This window comes from Sander vitreus, chromosome 15 (genome assembly GCF_031162955.1).
Source record: "Sander vitreus isolate 19-12246 chromosome 15, sanVit1, whole genome shotgun sequence".
Classification (NCBI taxonomy): Eukaryota; Metazoa; Chordata; class Actinopteri; order Perciformes; family Percidae; genus Sander; species Sander vitreus.
This window is the reverse complement of record NC_135869.1, coordinates 15,244,407-15,270,204: the sequence shown is the minus strand read 5'-3', so window position 1 is coordinate 15,270,204 and position 25,798 is coordinate 15,244,407. Positions and strand designations below refer to the sequence as shown.

At 41.1% G+C, this 25,798-nt stretch overlaps 1 protein-coding gene across 3 annotated transcripts in view; it reads left to right on the top strand.

Moving 5' to 3' along the window:
* Nucleotides 1–25,528, top strand: part of rhbdf1a (rhomboid 5 homolog 1a (Drosophila)) — a 28,635-nt gene extending 3,107 nt beyond the window's left edge. The window contains exons 2-19 of one of the 3 annotated variants that reach the window (XM_078269560.1): nt 16,643–16,787; nt 16,887–17,026; nt 17,521–17,625; nt 18,974–19,187; nt 19,415–19,621; nt 19,857–19,982; nt 20,119–20,282; nt 20,632–20,883; nt 21,007–21,118; nt 21,223–21,297; nt 21,405–21,566; nt 21,665–21,765; nt 21,855–21,918; nt 22,287–22,381; nt 22,490–22,565; nt 22,844–22,944; nt 24,135–24,288; nt 24,492–25,528. In XM_078269560.1, coding sequence (XP_078125686.1) covers nt 16,671–16,787; nt 16,887–17,026; nt 17,521–17,625; nt 18,974–19,187; nt 19,415–19,621; nt 19,857–19,982; nt 20,119–20,282; nt 20,632–20,883; nt 21,007–21,118; nt 21,223–21,297; nt 21,405–21,566; nt 21,665–21,765; nt 21,855–21,918; nt 22,287–22,381; nt 22,490–22,565; nt 22,844–22,944; nt 24,135–24,288; nt 24,492–24,911 — 2,685 coding nt within the window. In that variant the 5' untranslated portion in view covers nt 16,643–16,670 and the 3' untranslated portion in view covers nt 24,912–25,528. Of the gene's footprint in view, nt 1–16,642; nt 16,788–16,886; nt 17,027–17,517; nt 17,626–18,973; nt 19,188–19,414; nt 19,622–19,856; nt 19,983–20,118; nt 20,283–20,631; nt 20,884–21,006; nt 21,119–21,222; nt 21,298–21,404; nt 21,567–21,664; nt 21,766–21,854; nt 21,919–22,286; nt 22,382–22,489; nt 22,566–22,843; nt 22,945–24,134; nt 24,289–24,491 lie in introns of all 3 variants that reach the window. The other 2 variants (XM_078269559.1, XM_078269561.1) reach the window with 2 other exon arrangements.
* The last annotated feature ends 270 nt before the right edge of the window (nt 25,529–25,798 follow it).

Here is a 25,798-nt window from a genome sequence, read left to right as displayed (position 1 = left end):
AACAAATAATATGATGGTATAACATACTGTATTAAGTCTGTCTCTTTCTGTATTATTTAACGGGCACTTCCACTATCCACTATAGTCCACTTTATGGATCTCTATCCTTTAGGAATAATCTCATGATTCTGCGTGCTTTTCATATAAGCATTTCACATGTTCACATTCTGCTAAACCCTGACAGGATGCTGATTTTCACATAAAGTTCCCTTAAGCAGTGTTTTAAAAAATCCAAACCGTATAACAATATCATTTAATATGCTATAATCTGTATCTGCTTATTCTAGTTTTCCAACTCTTCAGTGAGCCTAAATGATTCTTACTTTATAAAATATATCAAAACACAAGAAACCATGTTTTTTTTATTGCTGCACCCTTATACTTCAGGAATCATTATAGAAGTTGTGTGCCTTTTTTTACTCTCCCTTTGCAGAAAATCTGCTCAAGATATTTTTTATCTTTGGAAACGTTAGGGTCTTGACTTTAATTTTTGTTGGTTTAAACAGTGCTTATCCACTTATTCTAATATTGTTGTGATTGACCTACTCACTACCTACTGTTTAAGTGTTCATAAAAGCTTAATGAGTTTAAGTAATATATAGCTGAATTACATATTTCTCTGAGACTGTCATCATGGGCAGCTTTGTGTGAAAACTGCTACGGTGAAGATTGTCTCCTCGGTTGATATGTAAATGTGGGGCATGGCAGCAGTGTCTGGAGAGGTCAAACATGTTAACCAACTTGTTCTGCTACTTTGGAGACAATACGCATGCTTTCCTGCTAAATATTTTGGTTACAACTGTTCCCACAACTGAGCTCAAACAGACATTAGCATTAAAAGCATGTCAGGTATGTTTTTACAGGGGATTGATGGCGAGAGATCCCACAGGCAGTGTTTGATCTAATTCTCGCTGGTACTCGCTCAGCTCGTACCTTTTTTACTTTGATGTGGTTATGGTTTTGACTAAGTTTTCAGCCACAGGAACAGTGATTTGTCTTGCATGTCAAATAATATGGCATTTGTGGAAAAACAGAAACCGTGTTGTGTCTCCTGTGTCTGTAATGCATATGCATTATGGAATGTAAGCACATTCTGCCTTATTATCAGAGGGACAAAAACATGTATTTTTGTGGTGCATTGGTTTTAATTATACACGATGTGTAGTGTGTTTGTTGCTCATACAGATTATCATCTTATGGCTGCTTGTTTGACTGCAAGCTTCCCCTGTTGATGGCTCTGTTGTGTCACTCACAGCCATTGAATCCCATTCTTCCCATGACATCTTGATGGTGGCATGATGCAGCGGCAGCTATGACGGGGAAGTCAGTTGTGATGTAATGCTGTACTGCAGGAACAGGGCTATTTCAGGGCTACCTGTGAGCCTCCAAGGCCTCCATTTACCCACATGCAACCCTGCCCTTCTCTCAGTCATCACCTCATCTGTCATGAGCCAGACGGCCATACATGAACCAGCATAAACAGAATTTACTAGAAACGTTTGATGCACAGGTTTGGAGAAAATTGACTGACTGACTAAATTGAAAGTACAGGTTATTATGAATTGTTTTTACAGTTATTTGGTTCAAGCCACCATTAGGCTGTAGCTGAGATGAAAACGTCTAATTTGGGGTTTTTGTTCCAGTAGCTTGTGTTCTCACTGACATGTTGTCTGAGGCTGGTTAACCTCAGGACAATGCTCATTTTCAGGGCTGTGGGAATTCTTCCCAGTAGGCTATCGCTTATAGACAAGCGGCAATGGCTCCTTGAACTTTGATCTTCCTCTTTAAGCGTGAAGAGCTCTTTGAGGGTATGTCCACAGATAACTCAATAAATATCTTTCTTAACCTAGTGCCTCGAGACTGGACTATATATGTCAAATATGTTGCAATTTGTGTAGTCTTACCTGGGTGAAATCACTTGATAGATGGTTTTGTTTCAAAGCTCACACAGGCTTAAAAAAGTAGTACAACTTGATGGGCTACTCATTGCAGTGTAATTGTTAGAAATGCACTGAGTTTTGTCCAGATGAATATTATTACTTTGCTTTTTGACTGTTCATTGGAGATGGGTTGTCCTGCATGAGTTAAAAAGCTACCTAAAAAGAAAAAAGTTACAAAATCTGCCAACCCAAAAGTTCTTGGTTTGTCCTTGTAAATAAATGATTTAATCGATAAAGCATTTAGTTACAACGTTTAAAACCTTTCTAAAATTTTATTTTTTACAGAAGAGTTAGACGGACCAGAACATAATATTCAAAATACATCCAGAAAATATTGTTGTTGTTTTTTCTTGCTAATCCACAGTGGATACTGTAGTGCAGCACAGGGCTCACATGCTGTAATGACAACACTGTGTTGTATTCTGTTTACTTTTTCTCAGACCAGAAACCCACTCAAGGAACACAATATCCCAGTACTTTTACAACAGCGATGAGGGTGCAGTTTTAAATAGGATAGCCCCCCCCCCCGCCTCTATCTTTGGCACAGTCAGTCGTCATACCTAGAGGCTGTGAATCCTCATTGTATACCAGACTGCTAAACTCAAGTGGACTGTTCCCTGAATGGAGCTGCACACATGCAGTTATATCTAGACAGTTTCAACAGTCCCACCAACATCACATACCATGTGCCAAACTCACTGCAGCAACTTTCCCAGAAATGAGGGTGTGTTTTGGAATCCTCTGTGACTTTTCTTTTACTGGCTTTTTTCGAAAAAGGTGGATCTTAGTCGGTTTGAATGCTCTTTTTTGACTGAACTTCAACCATTTAAATGTTGAAATACGAGTGTTTTCATTGTGTCACTAAAGTATGCCCATGGTAGATCTTAAAGGTACAATATGTAATACTGACAGCTAGTGTTTAAAATAGTTACTGCAGTACAAATTCAAAATACTTGAGCGAGTCGTCTCCCCCGCCCCATCCTCCCCAGACTCGAAGTTCACGTTGGTTGCCAGGCTGAGACTGGAGCATCCAATAATGTTGCTAGACGCTTGTCTCACATAGCCAGACATTACTTCACAGCACAGGGGAGTAGCTAACGTTAGATGCTGGCTATATTGACATAAAAGCCCGTGCTCACGCGAAGCTCTGTACCCAACTGACAGACACACTTTTTCGGCTTAGAATTACAGTAGGAACCGCTAAAAATACCACTATCTTGCCGTCCTTTTCCACCCGACTGAAATACACACTTTATTGGCTTAGAATTAGGGCAACAATCGCTAAACACACTGCAAAGTCAAGGTCCTCTCTTCCCGATTTACAGCCCCCTTCTTTTGGCTTCAAATAACACACCGTTGTCGGCGACGACCGCTGAACAGGCTACACGTTGTAAACAGCCGTAACCCGCTTGCTTGGTCCTCCGGTAACGTTAGCAGTTAGCAGGGTTAGCATGGCGGCGTTAGCCAGGACCAGTCGGGATCACTTTACTGGCTGTGTCTCAATTGTTTTTGCGAGTAACCAACTTGGGTACTCAAGCTATATAATTCAATGTGAGTAGCTACACAAATGTTGAAATGACATAAAATGCCCGTCCCTTGTAGCTGTGATAAATTACCCTGAAGCTAATGCTTACCTGTTCAGGAGGAAATTAGCCAACTCTGTGTCCTTTTGGGCTCTAAGCTGTCTCCATCTTTAAAATACATCTCCAATATTTTATAGTTTGTTACGTCTCTGGTCACGCAACTGATAGAAACATGCAGTTTTTTTAATGTCGGGTAGAATCTATCTCCGTTGATCCCATTCGTTCGTTTGTTTGCTGCTTTCATGGCTTTACTAACATTTCAGCTGTAGGGTGCTGGGTTTACATTTTTACAGGTATATCTGGCAACCCGGCCTGGCTGTGAAACTGGGCAGTTGATAACAACACACAGGCCAAAACAAAAACAGAAATTCCGTCACGGAACGGAAATTTCAAAAGTTAGATAGTATTTCAACTAAGCATGTTTCCTTAATATCTGATAACACATTGGGGTCATTTATAGATTTATTACAGTAAATATATTACATAATAGGACCTTTAAGTCCTATTTAAATGTTTCAGTTGTGCTTTTATACAAATAGATTTTGGTTAATCTGTTGGACTGTGTTAATTATTATTATTTTTTTTACAAGCCAGGCGCCATTGGCATATTATCAGATACATATTCCTGATCCCGTAAGTCTTAACTTTCCTTTTCTACTGCCTCTGCTTCTCTTCACACCCATGCCAACTTTTCCTTCGATTTGCCAGTTGACAGAGCTTGTAATGCAGCTTGCCAGGGAAAATGATGTAAAGCCTCTCATTTATGGTGCCCAGTTGATCACGCCCAGTTATAGTGAAGGCATCATGCTGGAAGCGTAATATGTGGTAAAGCATATTCACTCAGAACTCAGCAAACACAAACATGAACAGTAATGCAAATCAAAGTAATTTATTCCTGGACGCTGTCAGGGTTTGTACTCCCACTCTGGGAAGTTTTTCTTTTCTTGTTTCACTTCTCTCATCTTGTCTGAACTAGGCATTCTGTCTCCTCACCAATATTGTATTTCCTGATCATTTGTAAGCAAGTAAGTAACTGAGTATTTGTCACTCTTGCATGACAATATTTGCTTGTTGTCAAACCATGAGCAGAGTAAGCAAGCATCCCTACATGTGTGTATGTGACCTGGGGGGAAAACTGACTTTATTTTATAAAAAGAGTCAGTGTGTTTTCTTCAGTTAAATCAGGATTGAGGAGGCCTCCCTCTCACTGGGGCTGTCATTGTCCCACAGGACCTGCCCCAGCCTTCCCAGTTTTCCTGTGCTTTTGTCGGGACTTTTCCACTGATCTCTTGGCCCAGCTGCATGGCTTCATTCTTCCTCCTTCCTCCCCCATCATCCTTGCTTTTACATCTCCCTGATCCCAGCTCGGAGACCCTGGCCTCACCTCTGGGTGTTCCCCTGGGTGCCCCCTCACTTTCTCAAAGTAGCCTATAACAGAGGCTGTGGAATTTCTAAAAGAAGTGAAATTACACTAAATGAATTACACCCTTGAGTCTGAAATATTCAGTTGTTTAGGAAAAAAGCAAATGAGATTAAATTGTATAACATGATTTTGATGCTTACATGAATTAGTGTGTCTAATGCGACCAGTCAGAATCCAGTGCAATTCAAGCCAAATATTTACCATATGCAGAGAAACATGTATCTGTGAATGTTCTTATTTATCTGAAAGGTCTTTCTGAGAACTGTCATAGAAATGGCGCCACCTTGATGAGTGATTCTCACTTGCTTTGACACAGACCCAAATCTCATCTCATATTTATCTGAATCATTGCTCCACCATCTATGTTGATCACAGCCTCTGCCAAAATGCATTGTGACCCACATTTATGTCCCCCCACAATGGCTGAGTAACTGTCAGACCAACAAATTTCGCCTGTGGGTTGGAAATGTCAGGGACTATATCAGAAATACACTTTTGGTGAACTTCATTTTATCTCTTTTCTACACAATAGTTTGAGCAGAGGGTAGTTTGTAGTTGATTTATGTGGGATTGATTTGTGTGCTCTTCCCACCACATGCAGCACTGGGAACTAGAGCATACTGTAGCTTCGAACAAGCACTTATCTGTTGGTCAAACTTGATCTTCCATAAGTCGTTCCCAATCAGATAAACTTTGTTTTAATGATGTCTCTCTGCCTTTTCTGCTTTTCTTTCATCCGCATATTTGCCTGTGTATCAGATGAAAGAGATTCAAATGAGTTGTGTGTTGAACAAAAGGTTCCCCTCTGTATTGGAGGGAGGGGAACCTAAAGATTAAATAGGTCTCTGTGGCTGTTGCCTCTGCAAAAATAAAATAAAGTCCTCCTACCTGTGACAGAATCAAGTTTGTACCGTCATCCCAAACAGAAAATCTGGCTCTATGTGACAATGATATGTGACACTAAATGTGTTATGGCGCAAAAGGAGGTTGCTGGCACAACAACCTCAATTGAAATTCTCTGTCCTTCACTTGACTGTAAACTCTGACTATGCACATAGTATACACACCGCACACTCGCCCACATGTGTACATATATTCACAGCTTGCAGTGGTGTTATCAATGCAGTCAATAATCTGTACTCTGGGCTGTAACAGGTCTGCAAATCTTTCAAGGAGAATTTTATTTATTTGTGTGATTTCAGTGTATCATCTGGATTTTTTAAAAGATTGAAAGGGTAAAAAAAAACTTTAATTAGACCTTGCTATGAGGGTTGAGTCATTATGAAAAAAACGAAAGAGGCTTTGAATCAAATTACTAATACAGTCCAGGGTATTCAAAAGAATAAATTAGTAAAACATTTTAATATTTTAATATTAGATTGAATGATTCATTATCTTGATCATGACTAGTAAGTGTTTAGTTTTTCTTGCCATGGTATAGGTACTGTGTATTTACACGTTTTTTTTTATCTCACAATCCTTGATATGGGTCTTCCTCCTCTCTTGTTGATACAGGTTCACTTTAGTGTGCTTTTCGAGACATTTAGCAGTGAATTTGGACTCGGAAGAAATTAATTGAAAAGGGGGTTTCCAACGTGTTCTCTTCTCTTTTGACCAATTTTGAGAAAAAGTATATTGTTAATTAAAATTTTTCGCCACATAAATTACATTTTAATCCTCAAATCCTGAAGATATTTACTGTAGTTGTGAGTAATATGTTGGTCCAATGATTTTGAATTGGAATAAAAGTGTTTTGGAAAATTTAATTAGGCAATTTGTCATTAATTAATCATGTTGTGGATTACTTTGTCATTTGAGAAGCTACATTTTATAGTAATGGTAATTTAATAAGAATTCCATTATTCCTTATTGCCTTTGGAAACCCCTTTAACCGTCGACTTTGTAGAGCTCTGTGTCATGAAAAACCAGACAGCCAATCTCTCCTCTGCTTGAATCCATGCTAATATTGCTAATTCCCTTTGTGCCAGTGCTACAGGCCACACATCATCTGCTCTTTTCAATAGAAGTGTCAGCTTCAATGTCACACTACACACACACACAGATCTCTCAGAGGCAACTCTGTGCCAGGCCGGAGTGGGCTGCTGGCCTGACTCATACAAGGCCTAACATTTTCTGGATACAGTGACATATGCTTCATCATGGACAGGGATGGGATGTGTATGTTTACACATGCAATGTGGATATGTTCCTGTGCATGTGAGCAAGTGTATGTTGTTTCCGTGGTTGTGTGGACCGGACACGGAGAATGCGCCCGGTCTGCAGTGTGTTTCCTGCCTTCGTTTTGCACGTCTCCCCCTCCTCTGCTCTGCACTTCCTTCCTTCCAGCACTCCTCTGTAAAATAAGCACTAACCTGACCTCTCTCCATGCTGGTGGTCTCCCACAGAGGATGTGAGATGACAGAGCTGATGGCTCTCCTTTGTGAAGTATTTTTAATCCTATTGATTGATTAGATCAGAAAGATCAACCTAAACAGTTGTGACAGTAGCATGACACTGTGCTGTGTTTTCTCTGTTTTTATTACTTGATGCTTACCTTGGATATAGCTTTTGTCCATTAACTGTGCACACCAATACGACATCTCTGCTAAACTATAATGGAGTTATAGATGCGCCTCACCCTGAGTAATTATCTCAGCTGGGAATTTGCTTAGTGCGCCATTTCCATTGATGGAGGAATGAAAACTTCAGCTTGCTCTTGCTTTTTTTGACTACGATCAGGCTGCACAATGACCCTTGTTCAGCCCAGTCCACATCAGGCCATACAATGCAGCTTTTTGTAGGCTTGATTCAGGCTGATATCATACTGGAAACTATTTAGATGGGGATCACATGTTGTCAGGGCACACTGTTTCTGAGATTCTCTTACTCACTTAAAGAGAGAATGTCAAACCTCCCGTAGACAATGAGGTGATTGTACTCTCAGGACACTTTTGGGAGGACTGGGCGCTGCAAGAAAGATGGCTTACTTCCCTTTGTTGTTGTCTAAAGTGTCTTCCCATAGTAAGCCATAAATCTAAGATGTTGCATCAAACCAGGGCAGATCAAGGGGTGAGAAATACACTACAATATTGTCAGATGGGAGAAGGCTGATGCTCATGTTATTGATCTCCTGATAATGGCGAGTAGTGCAAATAGAGATCTTTGACATTTAGCTTTGACAAGGGCTTATTTTGGTCTGGTTTGACAGCTTAGCTAATTTGGGAATTTAATATGGAAATGAAAGCATTTCCATGTTTGGAAAATTAATTCATATGTATGAGTCGTTTGAATCAAATTATATTAATTTCCTTATTATTCATTGCTGGTAATATGCAAACATAATCTTAGTTTAATCTAATTGCTTCTCATCACTCTAAACCCTTTGTGGGGAGTAAACTATAGTATTATGCCTTAGACATGTTGCAGTGCCAGATGAGCAACTGCAGCCATATTTTTATTTGGACACTGTAGCTGTTGGTTTTAAAGATCTACCACAGTTCTCTGTTAGCCTCTGAGATGAGGTCAGGTACTCTTGAGTATCACAGTTTTGTTGAATTTCTGTTAACTGTCCGTGTTTGTCATGCACATACTCTTTTTAGCTCAGTGTGGAGTTGTACAGTAGGTTTCAGGGGCTGCTAGATTTTCCCACTCTGTGTTAGGCACCAAGATTCCTTGTATGGTACAGCTGGAGATACAGTAAGTTGAAGATAAGCTTCTATGGTAAACAAAGAGGTTTCAGGTCTGGCTGCTGGAGTCTCAGCCTAAAACTAACTTCTTATCAACTGCTTTATCCCAAAGTGGTGAAGGTCGTTTAACTGTGAGCCGATTCAACGGGGTGTTACCTGATCTAACTGGGAGTTCTTACTGTCTTTTATTTAAAGACAATGGCATGAAAATTTCACTTTATGAGGTTTTTTAACATTAATATGCGTTCCCCCAGTCTGCCTATGTTCCCCCAGTGGCTAGAAATGGTGATAGGTGTAAACCGAGCCCTGAGTATCCTTCTCTGCCTTTGAGAAAATGAAAGCTCAGATGGGCCGATCTGGAATCTCCTCCTTATGAGGTCATAAGGAGCAAGGTTACCTCCCCTTTCTCTGCTTTGCCTGCCCAGAGAATTTGGCCCACCCATGAGAGAGAGGCATCATGGCTTTCAAACGAGCAAAGTGGCAGTTGGTCAAGGCCACACCCCCACTCTCCACCTTGCCCCCCCCTCTCTCCTCCTCAATAGCTATAGACACAGAAATGGCACATACTAAGGAAAGCTCATTGTGGGACTGGCTCTAGTGGCTGTAATTCTGCACCAAGGCTGAATTTCTGGAAAGAGACTTCAGATACAGTATTAGGGGACCACTAAGGCCTATATAAAAGCATCCAAAGAGCATCATGTCATGGGACCTTTAACCAGGTATGTCGATTGAGAACAAATTAACATTTGCAACGACGACCTGGCCAAGACAAAGCATTAACATTAAATACGCAAAATATAAACATACAAAATACATTAACGAGTCTACCAAAAATACAGACCAAATACAGTCATTAAACAGTTTGTGCAATGTGATGTCTAAGTAGTATAGCAGTAACACAATACAATGCAATAGTCCAAGTAAAAATACTGAGTGTAGTACAGAGTCTATATACAGTTTGTGCAGATGGAATAGTGAAAAAGAGCATTAAACAAATATACCAGCAGTGCAGGTGAGAATGTGCCACTATGCAATAGAGCTTTTTCCTCAAGATTAGAAACACAAACACAGCTCTGAACTGAGACATGACACAGATTTACTAAGTGAGCCTTATTTTTCCACAGAAGTGAAGACAAGCCTTTACTATCTGTTGTGAGCTAAAACAGGCCTGTTACCAACCCTGAGAACAGAGATGCTGTAGGTAAGGGGACTTGGCCATGTGCACAGCAGTGAAAGTACCAAGTATGTAGTAAATAATTCACCTGCACAGAATGACTAAATAATTCAAGTGCTGAATTAGCTACGCATGTAATAATGTTTCACCTGTACAGCAAAAAAGAGGAAAACTTTGTTCTAGGCAGAGCTCATATTCAGTCGGCTGTTTGTCAACACACTGAGATTAAAGTAATTGTATATCTTGGTTCCTGTGTACTCTTAACACATCTCACCTCTTCATATTGATTTCCTGTGCAGGATATTGCTGCCCGTAGAAAAGCTGGGGATTGTGCTGATAAAATAAGCAAGCACAATTTTCTAGGACCTGCTTTCGCCTGGCACTATATTAGGCTTTGTTGAGGAAGACGAGAAGTGGTGCAGACAGGCAGTAAGATGGTGAATACAGATATTGCTTCTGGTGGTGGTTACTTCTTGCACAGAGATAAACGCATCCAGTTCCATTAAACTAGTTTGATGTGCACAGCTTTTGAGAGGTGTTGTTGCGTTTTCTTTTGACAGAAAACAGCCCGCTGCCTAGAGATATGGAGCAGGATGTTTTTCATGTTGGTCTACAGTTTCATCCAGACGTACATTTGCAATTGAGCTCTATAAATATACCACATGCACACGGCCCGCTGTTAGGAGGCCATTTATACTTTCATGAGCTATTCATGTCTCTGGCACTTGATCCTGTCATTTAGTAAACACTGTTATGACAGCGAGGGAGCCTGGCAATAGACCCAATACAAATCTGTCAGTCCATACTCAAACCACAGAGACTAAAAGGTTAAGTCTTCATTGTAAAATCCCACCGAGTGCTGACAGCCTGAGCTAAAGATCGGCGGAAAACATGAGAAAAGACATGAGCTGCTTCACCCTCCTAGGCTGGGTCCGTCAGCCATGACCACCCTCAACCACTGACTTTGCCTGTCACAGCAGCCCCACCCGCCCACCATGCCTGCCCCTCAGCTAGCTGTGACACTTGATCTCAGGTTCAGCTGCGACAGATATTTCTGCTGTCTCTCTGTGTGTTTTTTAATGTCGTAAGGGCTGGTTTGGTGTGACAGGCTGTCACATGTCACTAGGGTCAATTCAGATGACTGCAACATTACTGGTGCTCAGTTGCACTTCACTCTTTGGCCTGCGGAGTCTTTTCTTCCTTGTAAGATGGGCAGAAAGAGAGATAGAGAGCTCAATTTTATTTTTGTTGAAGAGCAATGTGTGTGGAAGCCATGTGTTGAAGTCACATGGCTTCCATGCTTGCCAGAGCAGCCAGAAATGAAGGGACTTATTAGAGAAATGCTCTAATTACTCTTTAATCATAGATGTAACTCTGAATCCAAATCAATTTTGGCAACTAGTTATGTCACCTTGCATTAATGTCAGCTCAGTATAAGACGTTTATTTTAGTGCCTCGTTTCTGTCTGTTTTTGTTCTCCTCACACAAATGAAATATCAGTATTGCTTTGTAGTTTGTTCAGCTTCTTAATTTAAATCCGGTCGGAAGCACAATGTGCTATATAAAGATCAAAAGCATAGTTTTGCAATTAATGCACAGATGGGCCTCAGATGCCTGTAAGAACTACACAAGACACATGCCTTAAGTGCAAATGATTTATGTTTAGTTCATCTGTCTGGGTGAATTGCCAGATCTGTTGCTTATTCATTTGTTTTCCACATGCCTCCACCCACTCCCTAGAATGTGGTCATGGGTTCCTGCTCATCATTATGAAATCCCATTTAAAGGAACTATAGCTACTGTATATTGAGGTTGATATCACATTGGCAGCATTAAGTGAGTCTGATCTAGATGGAATTTATTAAAAAAAAAAAAGAGTCTGATTTCCTTTGTATGTCTTCTTCTTATATTGAGAAGAGGCTTTACCAAGAATGTTTCTAGTTATATTAGTGAGAGAATAACAGGGAGAGTGATTGTCTGAATAGCCTGGTTTCCCTCCATTGTTTCCAGTGTCAAGCCTTGCCTATGCATGGAGTGAAACATAAGTAAACAATGGATAGTAGGAGCATTTATAGTGAATGACTAACTGTTAGAGTATGGGTAAAACCAAACATAATATGTTTGTGCCATTAGGTTTTCAGGAAGACAGCAATCTGTTGATCAATCTGAAATCTGCGTGCATTACATAGAATTGTATCAACAGCACTCGAATATCAAAAAGCTTGCTAATACATGGAAAAGTGTTTAGGTAACAATACAATAATTATTTGAGCCAAAGTGGTCAAAAGGTATGGGTCAACCTTTTGACCACTTTTGACCACATATAGTGGAGAAAGAAGCAGAAGCAACATGCAGGAAGAAAAGGAGGATGGAAAAGGGAAACGAGAAAAGAAGGCCTTGGGCGAGGAAGCGCTGCAGCTCTCAAGAATGAGGTATCCGGCCTTCTTACTACCAGATGAATGAGGTCATCCATCATGGCGCCTGCCTGTGCATGCTAGGCAGCAATTCTTCCTGTCCACTGTCCGCCTTGACTTTATTTTCCCTGTTTGGGAGCAAGCAGGGCCCGGCTTGGCCAGCCACCTGAGGCTTTGTCAACCTCAGTGACACAGCTCTGTCAGCCACCCTCAGTGTGGCTGCAGCTAGCCTGCCTCCTGTAGAGTAGCGCATAGCAGTAGAGTACACAGAGTACCCGGAAACCAGCCAGCTCCTGTCCGTAATGGTTAGACTTCATGTGGTTTCCTTCTCTGCCATTTCAGCTTGGTTCAGTTTCAGCCAGAGATCTTGAGGAATGTGTGTATGGCATGCAATGAGATTCGAAATGGCCCTGGATATAGAAGATTTCAAGAATGTACAAATATTTTACAAGACTATCTTAGAAATGTTTAATCCATAACTTCTTTTTCTAAAATGCATGCTATGTTAAGTCATGTGTAGATTTTAGATTATACATGTTTAGTTTAAATAGCTCTATTTCTATTTCTCTTCATGTACCACAACACAAGACATCTGCAAAAAAAAGAGGCCATGGCCAGATTACTGTAATATTTTATTTATGATGAATGCAAGCCTCTGCACATACAGTATTTGAAGCGTGAGAGCGGTCAGAGAAAACTGGTTATGTTGTGCACAATGAACAAGCACAAAATGAACTTAGATTTAGATTTTTTTACTCCAGCTTGAATGTGTTCAAGGTGGCGGCGTGTCTACAAACCAGTGCCTTTTTCTGCATGACTGGAGACCATTACCAAGTGATTATATTAAATGATGGCGTGGAAAAACTTCATTGGGCTTGAGTTTGTATGCAGAAGGTAATACAATAGATTGCAGCTCCCCAGACAGAGAAAGAGAGTGCTGGTTATGCCTGTCAACCACAGTCATTATGGCCTGCTGGATGTCCCTGCACCTGGAGAGACGTCAGTTTGTCCTCTGTGTTTTGTCTGCCTGTCTGTTTTCCCCTGTCTAATGGAGACAATAAGTGGCGTAAAGAAGCAATGTCAGCCCCAGAAGTAAAAACAATCCATGCAGGGTTTTCATGGGTCTTGTAATTGAGTAGGAAGTATTAGATTCTCACAAGGAGCAAAAACGACGGCAGGAAGCCAATCTTGCGAGGCGACCCAAAGTTATGGGTGTGGGTGTTTTTCCTCTTCAGATGTGTATCGTGAAATAAAAACAAATCTTTTTGAAAAACTAGATTAAATCATGGTGGTCTAAAGAATGTGAGCCTGAAATCGGTGCTGGAAATGTAAACACTGTAGGAAACTATTACACACTTCCAATTGTTGCCATACTGTACGACATTTCAACCAGAAAAACCTGCAATTACCTAACGAGTAAGATAAGACATTGTGGTGCATTAGCTAAGCAGTTGGTCAGGTTGAATGAATTCAATAGTATAGTCTTGTCTCATTAAGCCATTATATTACAACTGATTTTCTTTAACCGTCAAACTTGACCATGAACAGATAACTGCCAAGGGAGGGCTAATCCTCCAGCCTGGATAATTGCCAAACACAAAATTCAATCAACTGTCCTTCCCCCAAGGATATTTGTTCTTCTGAAGTACTCTCTGCCTATGAAGAACTGTCTTATTCAGACAGGGACCAACCTTGAGTCTCTCCTTCTCTGTGCAGTGATTTCTAATCATCACTCAATGGGGGATGAGAGACATTTTGAGTGCTCCCTCAAAGTGAGAAATGAGTCGGTGGCTGTCGTAGCCATGCTTGCGTATGAGCAATGACTATGCCAACTGTTCCAGCTAAACTCCTCCTGAGACACTAGTCGCAGGCCCATGCCAGTTTAGTTGCCATGTTGACTTTGGAGGAGGACGAGAGAGAAAGAGAGAGACAGACTTCTAAGGCACTTGGCTTGGCTGTCTGTCAAACGTTGGAGGTTTACCTTGGGCTGTGACCAAATGCTCTTACAACCCACTGATCAGTGAGCTAATGGAAAACCATAACAATAGCAGCATGGCATTTGATGCATCATGTTTTGCTGGCATCTTGTATGTCTACAAGATGCCATGTATATGTGTTAATTTGTATTTGGCATGATCAGAAAACCGTTTTTGCTGCTGTGGGAGATACAGATGTTTAGTGCTCACTGTAATTTAAAGCTATGAAATATTTCAGCCACCCTCTCACTTTATTTACATAGTTTGAAGTTTTTTTTTAAGTCTGTGTGGGTTTAATCTGGCTAGCAAGTAGACAGCAGGCATAAAGAAACGATGAAGCTGTAATTGCCTGTAAATTAGACCACATGCATACAAGGAAGAGAGGAGTAAGAGACCGTAGGCAGGAAAAAAGCCTAAAGCAGGAAGAGAAGCACAGCACAGGAACATTGAGATTTGTTTAGTTTGCTTCCGCCCATCCCTCCTTCGTTCTCTGACGGCAGAGCAGCATCAACACAACAAACTCAGTTAAAGCAGGAGGAGCCAAAGCTTAAGCAATCAAACAATATTTAGCATGGAGGAAAATTAGGTTCCCTTGCTGTCTGCTTTTAGTTCAGTGCCAGTCTGTTCAAATATGTTACCCTGAAGCGGATGCCTCATCCCTTCACTGATCTGCTGTATATCAGGAGCCCCGCTGTTTGAACTAATGGTGAAAGTAATCAAATGTTGGGTGTTTTAGCCTGAGGCAAGAGAAAGGGCTGTTGTGCACAAGCTGAGATAATGAATTTGCATTTCTGTAATGTTAGTAGCTGGCCTATGAGAGAGAGGAAGTATGTGATGAGTCTTCTCAGTGACTCAGTAGTTACAGCCTTTCTTTAGTAATACAAGAAAGTAGAGCAGAGTGAAACAGAATGTGTAAAATATCAGTTTGCACTCTGTTTACTGGTCCTCATCCACCTATCACTCTCGGTTTCCCACACTCGGCAGTCTCTGACTCTGTACCAGCCGGCTTTGATCCAGTCTGCCTTGCTAATCTAGTATCACAGTCCAGACCATGTCACTGGAGGTCAGACATTCAGTGTAAAAGCCTAGTAGGTGCACAAGGCCAAAAACCTTCCAGACTGACAGTGAAGGAAATATGAAACCCCTCTATAACAACATACAATGCTGTTTTCCCATCAAGGTTTTTTGCCTCTTGTAGCACGCTTAATAACTTTTTTGTGGTAGAAATGTCAGCATATGATATAGTAACTATACCAGTGTCCTTCTGGGAACAGGTAGATTAAAAAAGACCTGTCAGTGAGAGCTAGATTGTGTTTGAATATTAACACATTGGTGATGACCCCAGCTGCCCTCAGTCTGAGGTTTTCCTTGTGTCTCTGCTGAGATCCACTGACAACACTTCCCATCATCACTTGGGCTAAAACAGAAGCTTGTGGTGCGTTGCGATGGGAAGCAGATGTGGTCACTAGAAGCCGTGGACTTTTTTTCAAGGCGCTGCATCTGTAACAAGAAAAGTGAGGACGTGACCTGCTCTAAAGCTCAAAGCCCCTGATGTGACATCTTGTGAAACTGAAATAATTTAAAAATGAGAAAGGGATTCTTCAAATTAATTTGGTTTTGTCACGGCTCCATAGCTGAGGAGACACTCTCGTTCGCAAGTTTACACATTTGAGCTTTGCAGAAAGGTGGTCATTATTTTGCACCTTCCTCATGGCTGAAGGTGAATGCTTGCTTTAATCAATGATACATGCATAACTATGCATACACACACTTGATCATTTGAAGTGCAAATGATGCCTGAGTAAGGGGTAAAGGAATTCAGTTTTCCATGGGAATAATGGGAATTAAGTAAATGACAGGAAATGAACCACCAGGCCCAGAGAAATGAGGTTAGATGGTGGGACAATAAAATGAGGTCCTGGTGATAACAAGGCTGCAGCTACAGGCTGATGTTTAGGTAGTTTACTGTGCACCTCCTTTGGTCCACAGGCCTCGTCGTGGAAATGCATACTCAGTCATTAGTCTCTGATTGATGTCTGCTGCATGCAGAGCAACTTGTAACCACAAAGAGGGATTACATTTGATTTTAACTGTAGAATGAAGGGATTATTTTTAAGATTGCAAACTTCCCCACTATCCAGTACACATATTTATGGCTTTTTTAAAAGGCTCTGTGAACTGTTTTGGGGAAGGGGTAAAACAGCTGCAGGCTGTTTTTTAGTGGTTTTCCCTTGACTATCTAATGAACAGAAATATGTGAACGCCCATGCCTGCATCAAATAAGGGGCCGTAGCACCCTCTTGTGAAACAATTTTGCAGCACAAAATCTTTGTTACCATCATGTTTATAACTGCAAACAATGCCCTTAAATTTTGTGTTGTTACTCAATATTGCATGTAATTCATTGAGACTCATGATAATGTCTTCTCCATCTCTATTTGTGTAGCTGGCAGGCCTGGGGTGGGACAGAGAACATGGCTGAACCACGGCGCGAGAGCACCAGCAGCCTGCAGAGGAAGAAACCTCCCTGGCTCAGACTGGACATTCCCACGGCTCAGATGTCACTAGACGAGCCACCCACTTTTGTTCAGGTGTTCTTTTTTGCTGAATCCCCTTCTCGTTTTTGTCACCTTTGTCATTTTTGTCATGACTTGTTTTCACACTTTTCCTATTCGTCCTTTCCTGTTTAGCCGGTGAAGAGGCAGGGGTTCCTACGCAGTATCAGCATGCCAGTGGAGACCTCTCACCTCCAGTCCCCACCCCGCGACCTCTTTGACACCCGGCGGCCTGTCTTACAACGCCAATCATCCATCACTCAGACCATAAAGAGGTAAACACAGCTGGCAGTATACTGGATTTACATATTAATGTTTTCATATAAGTGGGTTGTAGCATGCTTCAAGATTAAAATATGAAGAACTTGCACATTTTGCAGTTTGTAGGTTATGGAATGAAATGCTACAGTATCTAATATATAGTTGTATAAAGAGTTAAATGGAAGATTTTAGCAGCCTGTTTCTCATGGCATGTAAATAAATAACTTCAATTTAACTACAGTGTTTCTGCTCTCCTTACCTTTTCCAAATTGCATGACTGTTTCTATCATCTATCTATGCCTGGTAATAATTTTACTAATGTTGTAAATCTCAATAAAACCAAGTCTTAACCTAACAGTCTGCTTAGCTCTCTCTGCATGATGGCTACAGCACTGTCCAGCTGCATATTTCCTTCTCACTGCCTGTTTGTCTTTTCTGTTTTCTTCTCTTCCTTCTGTCCCTTCTTTCCCTTCTCACCTTCCGGCCCTGCTCTGCCTGGTCACAGCAGCAGAAGGGTGCACTTTGAGCGGATTAACACGGTTCCCATTAAGGGGCAGCGGGCTGCTCGCCGTAGCATCAGGAAACACCACTCTCTCTCCAGAACCCTGCTCAGGTACGGCAGGAAGTCCCTCACAAGACTGCAAGTGTTTAGGGTCAGGAGTCAGGACTATACTCACTGTATGTATGTTGTTGTCAGCTTATGTCAGCTTACAGTTGACAATGATAATTCTGACATGGTTTTGCCAATGTTGCTTCAACATTTAGATTTTTCTTCACTTTGTCACAGATAGTTACATATGAGACACACATCAAAAGATTCACACAAATTGTTGTTTTTCGCTCAGTCATCAGCTGTTGCAGCTGTGAGTCATATCATCGCCACAATGATTTATTTTTAAAGGAGTCAAAAGAAGACCTGAAACTAAAAGCTGTCATGTTCCTGTTACACTCGCACTTGCTGCAGCAATGACCCAGCCAGGCAGTGAGAAGGGCTACACATTTCCCTACACATCTGTCAAACAGCATTCATCACAATAAGTTGTTGCTTCTGAGTATACTTGTTAGTGGGCCAGTGTTTTAATGCTGACATGCCAGGTCTGATGGCTTATTTAGTGGATACTGATAAGTCTGGGCCATGTTTAATCATATTCATAGAAACTAAGGTTACAGAGGGCATGTCTACTGCTGCAAAGAAAGGCACACATATGCTAGAATATTAGCTACAATCTTAGGTTCAATCTTGCCGATGGTAATTAGTGTAGAAACAGCTAGCTTCCCTGAACTTTCCTTTGAAGAATCTTTCCACTTCCACTTCCTGCCCTCAGGGTGCAGTAACATTGTTTGCTCTGTTACTTATTAGGCTTCAACTTCAACAATGTGATTGCATGTATATTCATCAAGGTTTGTTTCAATGGGAGTAGACTAGGACATGAATAAAACCTAAAAAAAACACAGTTCTTTGTTAATTCTTTGTCTGCTTGTGTCAATTAAAAAGTGGAAACTCAGAATAAGTTGGATTTTATTTGCAGCATCAGAATCCAGTAAATCCCTCTCTTGTTCTCTTTTTCTTTGAACATGTAGACTTTGGTTGCATTGTGTGTGTGTGTGTGTGTGTGTGTGTGTGTGTGTGTATGTGTGTGTGTGTGTGTGTGTGTGTGTGTGTGTGTGTGTGTGTACCTGGCCACCTGTCTTTCCCAGTGTGCCTGGACATAAACATGCCCAGGCTTGTTCCCTCTACTGTGCCTATTTCTTGCACTATCTAGTGAAGTGCAGTCTTATCAGTTTGACGCATGTTTGCCAACCCATTCCTCCTTATACAGGCCTCTTAAGAGGGTCATCAATGAGTGCATCTACATCTCAACTTTCACCTAACCAAATAGCATTTAATCTCTCTGGGAGGAATAAAAAATGTGTGTGCCTTTGGCAAACCAGAGCTGAAAGGTCAATGTTTGTGGTGTTAGGGGAACAGCGGACTGGTTTGGGGTCAGTAAGGACGGAGATGCAACCCAGAAATGGCAGAGGAAAAGCTTGCGCCACTGCAGCCTGCGCTATGGAAAGCTGAAACCACAGGTGATCCGAGAGATGGATCTCCCCAGCCAGGACAACATCTCCTTAACAAGCACGGAGACCCCGCCTCCTCTCTATGTCCCTTCTTCACAATATGGCATGCAAAAGGTAAAGGAATGTATGGGTTTCTTTGCTTAATGCTGTTCTAATTTTAATCCATATTTTTAATGACAAATTGTAATGCAGATAGTGGACAAGCATGTACTTTAACCTAGTGTTAAATTGACATTTTGTAGGCTACAGCATGTGTTGAATAGTAAAATATGGCTGTCTCTTGATAATTCATATTGTTCGGCTCTTTATAACTTCCACTTGTTGAACCCATTGGTTTTCAGATTGTGGACCCATTGGCGCGAGGACGAGCCTTCCGTATGGTGGAGGAGGTGGATGGCTTCAGCGTGCCTCAGACCCCCATCACCCCTGGAGCCACCTCGCTTTGTTCCTTCACCAGCTCCCGCTCAGGTCTCAACCGACTGCCTCGTCGACGTAAGAGGGAGTCTGTGGCAAAGATGAGCTTTAGGGCCGCAGCAGCGTTGGTCAAGGTGAGTGAGCGGGATGAGATCCACTGAACAGATTAAATACATATATGTATGCAATGCTTGCAAAAATAACATGATAAGTAAACAGAAAAAGACATTTATTAAAACACTGTACTTTATTGGACCTTATTGGTACTGTATTACTTTGTAAACGGCTGTGAAGGAAAGATTATAGCTGTGTGTGTGTGTGTGTGTGTGTGTGTGTGTGTGTGTGTGTGTGTGTGTGTGTGTTTCTCAGGGGCGTTCAATACGGGAGAGCACTACTTTAAGACGGACCCAAAGACGCAGCTTCACCCCCGCCAGTTTCATGGAGGAGGACATGGTCGACTTTCCTGATGAACTAGACACATCTTTCTTTGCCAGAGTAAGACAGTAAAAACAACAATGTTGTTATGTTGTCGTTACTGTGTAACCATGTTTATTTATAATTGAATAATAATTCTCATTTTGAAAACCCATGGCATTACTTACTATTTTTATTGCCACAATGTTCTTCCTAGGATATTTTAATGCAGGAAGAGTTGTCCACGTACGCAGATGAGGTGTTTGAGTCACCGTCTGAGGCGGCCGTGAAAGAGGTAGAGCCCAGCAGCCAAAAGGATGAGACGGAGCTGACAGGCAGTGCCCTAGATAAGACAGAGCTGGAGAGAAGTCATCTCATGCTGTAAGTGGCCACGTGTTGGTCGTTCAGCCTATGCGGATACCAACATTTTTAAAATAATGATCCATGTTACAGGAAAACAGTTTTCACTATGAGATTTGCACATAATGTTAAACCACGAGTCATCATTAATGTAAAATATAAGAAAATATGATATACACTATATATATGAATTAATTAACAGGATGCACTGATCAAACTCAGAAGCTAAGCATGAGTAAACATAACAGCTTTATTCATAACCAATCTGACAAAAAGATGAATATTATTGATCCCGTTGGTGATTTAGCCAGATGATGCCCCTGCACCCTTAAAAGTAATCAAGTGTTGTCTCCTCTGTCAACTGTTCCAGACCTTTGGAGCGAGGGTGGCGTAAAGCCAAAGAAGGAACTCCAGGTCCACCAAAGGTGCCCTTGCGGCAGGAGGTGGTGAGTGTTACCGGACAGCGGCGGGGCCAGCGCATCGTTGTACCTGTCAAAAAGCTTTTTGCCCGAGAGAAAAGGCCTTATGGATTGGGCATGGTAGGGAAGCTCACAAACCGAACATACCGCAAGCGCATTGACAGCTACGTGAAGAGGCAGATAGAGGACATGGACGACCATAGGTACTGCACCTCTCCACAGATCTGACTAATGAGCACACTTTCTCTCTACTTTCCTCAGTGGATGACAATGATGGATGATGAGTGCTGCTGTTCTTTGAAATACATACTCTCTATTTCCTCTAGACCTTTTTTTACATACTGGATCACCGTTGTCCATTTGCTCATCACTATCCTGGCTGTATGCATCTATGGTATTGCACCAGTGGGCTTTTCCCAGCATGAGACAGTTGATTCTGTGAGTAACAGCTCCGTTGTGATGATTTGTGACTCATTGTGACTCATTGTGACTCCTTTCATATTTATTGTACTCTTTGTGATTGGTGATGTCTTCTGATGTAGGTTTTAAGAAACAAAGGTGTGTATGAAAATGTCAAGTTTGTGCAGCAGGAGAACTTTTGGATCGGGCCGGGGTCGGTGAGCACTCTTCTCTTGATAGAAGATCAAGAATACCAGCAATCATGTGTAAATGTATTTAAATAAATACTACATTTTAGATTTTTCCCTTATCTGTGCATTGTTAGGAAGCTCTGATCCACTTGGGGGCCAAATTCTCTCCATGCATGCGGCAGGACAAACAGGTGCATGATCTCATCAGGGAAAAGAGAGCTATCGAACGCAACTCTGCCTGCTGTGTGCGCAATGATCGTTCCGGCTGTGTCCAAACCTCAGAGGAGGAATGCTCGGTCTGTAAAAAAAAATTGTGTTCCTCAACCTTTTTAATTCAACTACAGATAGAGGCTGTGGGAACTTCTAACCCCTTCATTTGTGGTTTTATTTCTAGAGTACTCTAGCTGTGTGGGTAAAATGGCCGAGGCATTCCAGCACACCCCAGTTAAATGGCAAAGACAGACAGTATGGCTCTGTGTGCCATCAGGATCCCAGGTAGATACACTAGTAGTTCCTTCATTGCACAGTATTAAATTATACTGATTGGTAAATATAATGTGTGTATATTGTTTGTCTCATTATAGGATCTGTCTGGAGCCTGCCTCAGTATCACCTCATGAATGGCCTGATGACATCAGCAAGTGGCCAGTGAGTACAGTAACATTTATTTATCATTTATTTATTTAGACAAAGAGGGAGATTAAAAATAAGGTTGTCTAAAAAGTTACGTCACTGGTCATCACTTACATATAATCTGGGGGGGGTGTAGCAGAATTGTTAGAGTCAATACTGCACTATTTAGTTATCAATGGAACTCTGGGATACATTATTAAAGGGCAAAAATCCACCAAAACAGGTAATCTCCTGTTTTGGTTTATAACTCAAAATTTGATATTTCTTTTTTTTTTTTTTACGTTTTTTTTAATTTGGGAAGGATGTCACATTTTGGCACTGATGACGATTTAAAATTTAAATTTGCTCCAACAAAAAAACAAAAAAACTGCTTTGGCTTTCAGATTTGTACCAGGTACAACACAGGGAACCACACCAACCTGCCTCATATAGACTGTACCATCACAGGCCGACCCTGCTGCATTGGAACCAAAGGGAGGTGAGGAGGGCTAATGAACCTATGACAAACATTTATCCTGGACTAGTAAAAAAAACATGATGTATGACTAGTTGACTAATTTAGTAATTGCTGCTTGTTTTCTTAAAGGTGTGAAATCACATCCCGGGAATATTGTGACTTCATGAAAGGCTACTTTCATGAGGAGGCTACTCTCTGCTCTCAAGTAAGCATGTTCTCCTTAATATACACACATTAGACATTTAATTTTCTCATGGGGAAAAAAAGGAGAGAAGCTACTTAATGCAAAAAGTGTTAAACTTAATTTGCATTGCATCTGTTGCTATTATTAATCTGGTTTACTATTTTGTAAACTTCGTGAATACCACTATGAGTCTTTATTAATTTGCATTGTCATTAGGGATCTTTGATTGTCACATTAATAGTATAATAGTGTATGAATGAGGGGCATTACTTAAGATGCTGTGCTATGTCCTTCTTCAGGTGCACTGCATGGACGATGTGTGTGGACTGTTGCCTTTCCTCAACCCAGAGATCCCAGATCAGTTTTACAGGCTCTGGCTCTCACTTTTCCTGCATGCTGGGTGAGTCAGTAGTGGTCAGCAAGTAGTTTTGCTTATGCTAAGATTTGCCTGGCAAAAGAAACAGACAAAAAGTATAGATCATGTATTTGATTGTACTATTAAAACTTATATTGAAGTTGTTTTGTGTAGTTATTTTTTTAGTCACTTTCAAACATGAGTAGGATAAAACGGGAAAGACAACTCACTATTTGTGTAAACTACCCAATGGTACAAATGAAAGCAAACCTTGCTAACCAGAAGCACAATTTAGCAGATAGGCTCAGCCTATCGGCCAATAAATCAGTTCAGTTTTGTCTCAGCCTGGAATACTAGATCAATGTTTTCAAGGAATGTGTTTGCAACCAGCGGTGAGGAACAGGATGATTAAAAGATCAGAATCATCAGTCAGGTTTATTGGCCAAATACGTTTGGCACATACAGTACAAGGAAATTGATTGCAGCTGTCAGTAGCTCTTGGTGTATTCATACTCGCATCACAACAAAACAAAAGCATAGAAAGATAAAAAGACATTCAGCAAATATGTAAAAGAGAAAACTGAGGACAAACAACAGCAGAAGAAAAAGCACACAGCACAGGTGAGCTTATTGGTGGTTAACTGGTTGTATAATAGAAATGCAAGAGTGCATTAAATGTTGCAAATTGTTGGAATAAATATATGGGTAGTCTAATTGAATAAAGTACTTCCATTTTCCTTTGATATAGGCTAAATAAAAATACTTTGGTACAATATAGTGAATCAACTTATTTATTAACTTATAGCTGGAGTTGCTCTCAATGTACTCATGTACTGTATGTCACAAATATGTTAAATATATGCAGATGCATTATTTGCAGTTATGCACTGTATATTTTAGACTGACGGCACAACTTTGGTGTAGTTAAGACCTGTCATTCAGTCAATCAGCACAAAAAGCTGACCTCACTGTTAAAAGGAGTAGTGCTTCATCTTCATGCTGTCTGTTATCTGTCTCCTAGGTAATTAAACAAAGTGCTCTCGCTACATGAACTCATTAAGCTTCAATGAGATAGAGAGCAGATTTTGTTGATGGGCAAAGTCATCGGTCTGCTGAGGGGTTTGCCTCCTTTACACAGAGGAATTATCTTCGCAACACGTGCAGCTTTTCTCCCACACACGCACACACTTCACATTGCACACCCATGAGCACTTTGTCCATTTCCATTCCCCCAGGATCCTTCACTGCCTGGTGTCGGTGGCTTTCCAGATGACCATCCTGAGGGACCTGGAGAAGCTGGCGGGCTGGCTGCGCATCTCAATCATTTACATTCTCAGTGGCATCACTGGCAACTTAGCTTCAGCCATCTTTTTGCCCTATAGAGCAGAGGTGATCACCAGTCTAACACACAAAATACCAGTGCAGAACAGTGCATTTATAAGTCATATTATTTGTGGGAGATTTCCCATTTGGGAGCTCATCAGGTTTACTAAGAAAACCATACAATGCAAAGAACTTTCAACTGAAGTTATAAATGTTCGTGAACATGTTTTTGTAGGCTTACGCCCCTCTCTCTGCTGTCTTTGTGTCAGGTGGGCCCAGCTGGCTCTCAATTTGGGATCCTGGCCTGCCTGTTCGTGGAGTTGTTTCAGAGCTGGCAGATCCTTGCCCAACCCTGGAGGGCCTTTACCAAGCTGCTGTGTGTGGTGCTCTTCCTCTTTGCCTTTGGGCTGTTGCCCTGGATCGACAATTTCGCCCACATTTCTGGCTTCATTTCTGGCTTCTTCCTGTCCTTCGCCTTCTTACCCTACATCAGCTTTGGCCGCATGGACCTCTACCGCAAACGCTGTCAGATTATCGTCTTCATGCTGGTGTTTGTCGGGCTCTTTTCGGGCCTTGTGGTGCTTTTCTATGTCTACCCAATCAAGTGTGAATGGTGCGAGTTGCTCACCTGCATCCCCTTCACGGACAAATTCTGCGAGAAGTACGACCTCAACGCTCACCTCCACTGAAGTGTGGACAGTGTGAGCACAAAAGGATGGCATCAGGTTAAAAGATGTGGACTAACAGATGATGCCAGTCTGTCTCCACTCTGCCTCTGTGTGACTGGGGGACTGCCCCTTTCTCTGTAAACAATGACAATATACTTGTGTTTTTTTTTACTCTGTCAGTATGAATACCTATGCCACTCATCTTAAACACTTCCTTTAATCACCTTCCTGTTACCGGCAGTCATTGTCACTTCTTCACTGTGCATTGAAACAAAAGCACTTCTGAACCTTATAAAAATTCCCAGCTGCCCTTAACATGTAAGGCAGGAATTAGAGCCAGCACTGGTACAGAGAGAAGGATTTGTTTTTTTACATTCACACTCGAAACATAGGTTTTATTATTCAGGCAACCTCATACAGCAGGGACAAAAATCCAATAGTGATACCGTTGGTGCCTTGTTGATAAATGTACCAACTACTGCCATATTTTTGTTACATTATGCTGAGCACTTGAATGTTTGCTTTTATTTGTTTATTGCTTCTTAAGAAGTGATGATTGTTTTGAACATGGTAGTGTTTTAGCTACCTGTCTACTCACATGTAACTGAAAACAACAGTAAAAAAATCTACAAATTAAAGTGGTCTGTGACTTTCTCTCAATTACCAGAAAATGCCAGTTGAAGATTGTTTAATAGTTTATTCAAATTATGCAACAAAGAAACAGCAAATATCTGCTACAAATATTAAATTGACAATCCAAGTTAAAAACGCTTGGATGCTAGTGGCTGCATGATCAGTATGTACAAACTTGAATTCATCACACCTTTTGATTTATATGGTTTACAAAAATAGAATAGTATTTACATCACAACTCTAGCTGTAATGCTCAAAATTTACATTTATATAAT